The sequence below is a fragment of the Phocoena sinus genome, chromosome 4 (assembly GCF_008692025.1).
Source record: "Phocoena sinus isolate mPhoSin1 chromosome 4, mPhoSin1.pri, whole genome shotgun sequence".
Taxonomy (NCBI): domain Eukaryota; kingdom Metazoa; phylum Chordata; class Mammalia; order Artiodactyla; family Phocoenidae; genus Phocoena; species Phocoena sinus.
In genome coordinates, this window is record NC_045766.1 from 110,344,495 (window position 1) to 110,351,814 (window position 7,320).

General features: G+C 34.9%; 1 protein-coding gene across 1 annotated transcript; it reads right to left on the bottom strand.

Moving 5' to 3' along the window:
• Positions 1–283: 283 nt before the first annotated feature.
• Positions 284–3,621, bottom strand: LOC116753630 (52 kDa repressor of the inhibitor of the protein kinase-like). The gene has a single exon (XM_032631586.1). The coding sequence runs from the start codon at positions 3,510–3,512 to the stop codon at positions 1,224–1,226; it is 2,289 nt and encodes a 762-aa protein (XP_032487477.1). The 5' UTR covers positions 3,513–3,621; the 3' UTR covers positions 284–1,223.
• Positions 3,622–7,320: the final 3,699 nt, after the last annotated feature.

Here is a 7,320-nt window from a genome sequence, read left to right on the forward strand (position 1 = left end):
TTGATGACTAATAAGAACCTGCAGTATAAAAAAAACCAACCAAAAAAAAACCTACTAATACTAAACTTTCTTTGGGTTATTTGTATGGAAATATGTTAATATAAATGTTTCAGACATTACATGAAATTTCTAAAAATCTTGTATGTTCTGGTATAATGTTATAAGTCATAATTCTAGTTATTACTTTAAAATGTATATCTCAGAAATAACTAAATTTCCTTGTCAATTGCATTATTATGAACTTTCATCAAATCTTTTTTTTTTTTTTTAAACAAAATTCACATTTTATTTAGGTTGAAATAAACTATACAAAATTGATTTTCTTCACCAAAAATAACAGCAATATTTTCTATATTATTCCTAGATAAACCACAAAACACTTATTTTTGTAGGTTTTCTAGGTTTTGTTTGTAAATCAAGATGAGGCAGTAGATATAGTCATGGAAAAAGACAAAAGAAAACAGACAAATCAGTTGTCAGTATCCATGGTCTCTGATCCTGTCTTGACCATGAAACAGAAGTGTTCAACATATACCTGTCAAAAAGCTTATGAAGATGTAGGCTCAATAAAGGAATGTAAACAGCAACAATCAGATGTGGAACAACAATGGCAGGCTCTTCCATTCAAACTTTAACTATAACTTGTTCCTTCAACTTCATTTGATAAAGGCAAAATCTACACTGAAATCCCTGTTTGGTGAGCTCACACGTTTCTCTTACAGTCTGATCATTTGAACGGTCCCTTACAGATTTTTAACAGCATACTTAAAGTTCCTACTATTCAAAGGTCAGTCATGAGCTTCACTGTAATGTTTTATAAAATGTATTCCTTCCTCCCATACCTCCTCAAAATTTATTTCTTCAAAGAAATGATAACTAAGTACCTGACAACTGGATCCACAGTGACAAATGTTATATCTAAAATGACTTAACTAATACAATTTCAAAGTGCCATTAGCAGAGATCACACAGAGTGTAACATGGTACTTTCAATGCTATCTTCTGGAAGAACAGTTAGGTCTCCAAAGCGTGGGCCTTCAAATGGGCCATTTAAACAGGCAGATTATCAATGACTAATGTACTCAATGGGAGGCCTACAGGTCAAGATATTCAGTGATTAAGTGGCCTACGTACACCTTACAACTTTTCTGTAAGATATTTTCAAATTTCTTACAGATTTTTTCAAATATCAAATATAAGAGAAAGCCTATGTTAAAAGTCTCTTAGGTATTTTCAATGGTTTCTGAATTATCTGTAGGAAGCTCTGACTTACTTGTATAGAGTTTGATATATGTATCCACCATTAAATCCAAATCGTGTTTTATATCAAAATTTATGTTAAGCAAAGCCAAGTTACTTGACCTTTGGTCTGTCAAAGTGTTCCTCAGGTATGCTTTGAGACGCTTTCGCCCATTTTCATAGCGTTCATTCTCAACCTTCATCACAGGAAGAATACACAGGACCTTCAGCAATGCATAAACATTAGGAAAAAACTTGATGTCTGGCAGATGAAGGGCTTCATAAATAGTGGATGGGAGCTCTATATCTTTCCCTCTGTGTTTCCACTTGATTCTCCAACAATGTAGCTCAGCAGAGAGTGTGTCAGGATTAGGTAAATCACTTCTGTACATGTCAGCGTGATGCTCCTCTGATGTATTGAATTTGAGCTGTCCCATGACAGAGGGTACCAGAGATAAGCATTTAAGAGCTTTGAGGTGTTGTTCTGAGAAGATATCTTTCAGTTCCTGAATAATGTGTTCCACTGTTGGAACACTCAGAGTTTCTTTATAGTAACTCTCAGAGGTTAGCTGAGATTCCAGGTTACTGTGCTGAGCTCTGCGAAATTTCCCTGGGAGTTTCATCTGAATATCAAGTTTGCCTGCCAAATTTGTGGCTTCCTCAAACCAAAATTCATGATAAACTTCGATATTTTCCATCACTTCATTTAGTGAATGCAGCACTGCAGTCAAACTACTGGCTGCAAAGAAGACATCAGAAGTTTGCCCCTGAAGATTTTTCCCAAAGGCTCTTGTAAAAGATAGAACATTTTTAAGAACAACAATGGTAACGATGAAATCAAAATCTGTTACTGCACTACAGAGTACAAATGCTCGGCCAGTTATACAGTTATTCCATCTAACATTTGTGTCACTATTTATACCATCTAAACATAAAACAAGTGCTTGTAGGAGGTCCACTAAGATTTCAAAAGCATCATGCCTGCCTGTCCACTGAGAATGGCAAATTTCCTTCAGTTCTTTGCCCCTTTCTTCATTGTTCTGAAATAGGACAGAAATTACATTGTCAAGTTCTAAAAGCAGTTGTGGTGATCGATGGAAAAAAGAACAAACTTCCTCAATTGTTCCTAACGCGACAGATACTCCCATAACAGGCACTGATTTTGCCAACCACATATTTAAGGCACAGGAAGAGCAGAGTGTGTAGATAGCTTGGGGATATTTCTCTAAAAGTCTAGAAGCAACAACTTTCATTTTGGAAGAAAATCCACTGGACACAATGTAAGCCTGGCCACGACAGTACTCCATGTTTAATCCCCACTTCTCAGTTATCGTAGTGTGAAATTTCACAGCCAAAATTTCTGCATCAGCTTCATAAGGCAGGAAGCCCACAAATTCCTCTCTCAGGTTGTGAGCTTCGTCAACAAACCTCACCAACACAGGCAGGTGCTCTTCCCCTGCTATGTCCACCACATCGTCAGTGACGATGGAAAAGAAGTGAGAGTCTCTCACTTCCCTGAGGGTTTCTTCCCGAATGCAGCTCTCACAGATCTCTAGCATCTGTTTCTGCTGTGTTTTTGAACAGAACAATGTGTTAACTGCTGTTGTCTCAAAGCGCTTTCTCAGAACCTCTTCACCAGAATTGATTCGGCACTCCAGCAGTGCTTGAAAGTTATCAGGAGTAAAGAGACCTTCTGGGATTTCATCAGCTTCATGTCCATCCAGAGGTATGTTCTGTTTTCCCATAAGAATCAAAATTTCAAATAAAGATTTTAAGTATTCTTTGTTTTCCTTCTCTTCAAGGGTTAAAGGTAAAATGTCTTCATCCTGCTCTTCACCCCCTTCTTCTGCACTGGGGTTCTGAGCATTGCTGTTGTTTATTTCCTTATGTTTTGGTTCCTGTTCAGAAGTTTCATCAATTTTTTTCTGTTTCAGTGTCCTGATTTCATCTTCACTCAATTCTTTTATTCGTTTTCTGTGTCTACTGTATGGATTATTCAAATGGCTGGTAAGATCAAATATTGTTGGTATTGCATTATCTCGAAGAACTGTCCTATAAGGGCTAGTTCTACAGATCATAGAAGTCTCAAAGTGTTTGGCACACAATCGATAATGTTTATTTAGTTGATCGGGTGTTTTATTTTCTAAGTCTGCTCTCCTACAGTTCTCCACCCACTTCTGGCATCTGGCTGGATCCCGCGGGAACCTGAAAAAGGCCAGGTCCGACTGCGTGCTCTTCCGCGTGCAGTTGGGGGCCGCGCAGAAGTTCGGCATCGTTGTCTGCCCGCCGGCCGGCCCAGCCCTCCCCTCCCCGCCTCCTCAGGGCAGCCCGCCCGCCCGTTGGGGCCGGGGAGGGGAGCCAGGCCGGCCGGCCGGCTCGTTAGGGCCGGCGCGCCGGGCTCATCAAATCTTTAACTGTGGTCATTTTTAAGTCTTTTGTCATTTACAGACAGTTCTGGGTGTACTCTGATGCTTTTGCCAAAATGTTCCTATAAAAGGGTTTCGTCTTCAACGAATTCATGGAAAAGACTCTGATGAGTACAGGTTTTTGGTAACTGACTATACTGTTGAACTGAATAAATAAGCATTTTAAGAACTCTAATGGAAAACTGATGAATTCATAAATGTGCTAACAAAAGATTAAAAAAATTAATTACATGGGACTGAGTGAACTGATGAGGATGATTATAATTTTTGTGACTTTCTGTTTGAATAAAAAAAAAGGAAAAGAAGAAATGACAAGGAAGGCAAAGGACTATATTTCAAATGTTATATAAAATAAATAAATATGCTGAATAGTTATGCTCTTAAAAAAAAGAATGTCTTTCAAGGAAGAGATTTTTAATTGTATTACATTAAATTTATCAATATGTTTTTCTGTGGGCAATGCTTTTACCTTTGAATCAAGTATTTGCCTAACCCAAGTCAGAAGGGTTTCTCCTATGTTTTTTTCTACAATTCATACAGTTTTAGGTTTAACGGTTTTTTGATCCTATTTGACGATTTTTATATTTGGTGAGAGGTATAGATCAAAGTTCATTTCCTTTGCATACAGAAATCCAATTGTTCAGGTATAATTTATTGAAAGATTATTCTTTCCTCACTGAATTGTCTTTGGACCTTTGTCAAAAATCAATTGACCACGTAGGTATGAGTCTATTACTAGACTATCAATTCTGTTCCTATAGTCTATATTTCTCTTTTGGCCCTATTACTACATTGCCTTTATAACTATAGCTTTATAATAAGTATTGTAAATCAGGTAGTATTAGTCCTCCATGTTTTTTCTTCTTTTTAAATCTTGCTTTGATTCTTCCAAGTCCTTTGAATCTCCATATGAATTTTTTAGGGTCAATTTTTCAATTTCTGAAAAAGAAGTCTGCTGAGATTTTAATTGGGATTGCATTGATTCTATATATTAGTATGGGAGAACTGACATCTTAACAATATTGATTCTTCCTATCATTGAACATGGTATGTGTCTACATTTAGGTGTTCTGTAATTTGTTAAAGCAATATTTTGCAGTTTTCAGCATACAGACCTTGTACAACTTTTGCCAAATTTATCCCTAAGTAATTCATATTTTTTGATGCTATTGTAGTTGCAAGTTAAAAAAAATTAATTCTCTCTCATGAGTTGCTAGTGTCCAGAAATACAATTAATTTTTGTGTTTTGATCGATATTCTGTAATTTCACTAAACTCACTTATTAGTTCTAGTAGCTTTTTTGAAGTTTCCACTCAATTATCTACATAGACAATCACATCATTTTTGAATAAGGACAGACTTTCTTCTTCCTTTCCAGTTTAGAAGGATTATTTATGTATTTATATTACCTGATAGAACTGTCCAGAATTTTCGGTACAATATTGAATGAAAGTGGTGAGAGTGGACATCTTTGTGTTGTTGCTGATTTTAAAGGGAAACATTTAGTCTTTCACCACTAAGTATGTTAGTTGAAGGATTTTTATAGATGGTATTTATCAGGTTGAGGAAGGTCCCTCCTCTTTATAGTTGTCTTAGAATTATTATCAGTAATGGATATTGGATTTTGTCAAATTCTTTTTCTGTGTTTATGGAGAATAATCACATTACTTTTCATTTTAGATTTTCAATATGATAAATTATATTAATTTTTAAATGATAAACCAACCTTTCATTCCTTAAATAAACCCTATTTGCTCATGATTACAATCCTTATTATATATTGTTGGAATGAATTTGCTAACTTTCTAAAAATTACCAATTTTATCAATCTTTTCAATAAATTAGGTTTTGGTTTCTTTGGTTTTCTCCATTAATTTTGTTTTCTATTTCATTGACTCCTGTTATGATCTTTTAATTTCTTCTACATACTTTGGCTTAGTTAGCTTTTCTTTTTCTAACTTCTTAAAGTGGAAGCTGAGGTTACTGACTTGAGAATTTCTTCTGCTATAATACAGATTTTAAGTGCTATACATTTTCCCCTAATTACTGCTTTAGTGGCATCCCACTAAATTTCTGTCATATTGTGCTTTTATTTTCATTTAGTCTAAAATATTTTCTAATTCTATTTTGATTTCTTTTTTAATCCATGTCTTATTTAGAAGTGTGTTATTTATTATCAACCATTTTGGGATTTTCCAGATATCTCTTATTGTTTTCTCATTTAATTCCATTGTGGTCAGAGTGCACATTTTTTATAATTTAATCCATTTAAAGCGATTGAGACATTTTATTGTCTCTATAAATAAATTCCTGGTAAATTTTCCATGTGTACTCAGTGTGCATTCTACTGTTGTTTGATGGAGTGCTTTAGTGGTGTTCACTAAGCTAAATGTGTTGATAATGTTCAAATATTCTATATTGTTATTGATTTTCTGTCTATTCTATCATACATTGAGAGAAGAGTATTGAAATTTCCAACTATAATAGTGGATTTGTCTATTTCTTCTTGCAGTTCTATCAGTTTTTGCTTTATGTGTTTTGAAAATCTGTTTATAGATGCACAAAGATTTAGGATTATTATGTCTTCCTGATAAATAGACCCCTTTAACATTATGAAATAATATTCTCTGTCCCTGGTGATATTGTCTCAAAATCCACTTTGTCTGATATTAGTATGGTTGCTCCAGCTTCCTTTTGAATAGTGTTAGCGTAGCATCTCTTTTGTATATTTATATTTAAATTGAATTTATTATAGGCAGCATTGAGTTGGGTCTTTTTGTTTTATCTAATCTGACAATCCCCTTTTAATTGAAATATCTGGACCTATTATATCTAATATGATTATTGGTATGGTTAGGTTTAAGTCTATTATCTCTTATTTGTTTTCTTCTTGTTCCTCCTGTTCTTTGTTCAGCTTCCCTCCTTTTACTGCCCACTATTTTTTTTTTTTTTTTTTTTTTGTGGTATGCGGGTCTCTCACTGTTGTGGCCTCTCCCTTTGCAGAGCACAGGCTCCGGACGCGCAGGCTCAGCGGCCACGGCTCACAGGCCCAGCCGCTCCGCGGCATGTGGGATCTTCCCGGACCGGGGCACGAACCCGTGTCCCCTGCATCGGCAGGCGGACTCTCAACCACTGCGCCACCAGGGAAGCCCCTACTGCCCACTTTTGAATTGAGTATTTTTTTAGCAATTCCATTTCATCTCCTTTGTTGGATTATTAGTTATACCTCTTTTCTTTGTTATTTTACTAATTGTATTAATATTTTTTGTATATATCTTTAACTTATCACTTTATGACATCAAGTGATTTTATACACCATATGTAAGTTGAAGATAGTTTACTTCTGTTTTTACTTCTTAGTCTTTATACTATTTTTAAACTCATTTTACTTGGTATAAAACACACAATACATTGCAACTATTTTGTTTAAACAGTCAGTTATCTTTTGAATAAAATTTAAATTATAGGAAAAAATTCATATTTTTTTACCCATGTAGCTATTTTTCCTGATGCTCTTCATTCCTTTAGATGCATATTTTCATCTGGCATCATTTTTCATCTGCTTGACAAATTTTAAATTTCTTGTAGCGTAGGTCTTCTCAAAATGAATTCTTTCATCTTTTGTATGTATGAACTATCTTTTATTGCTTTCATT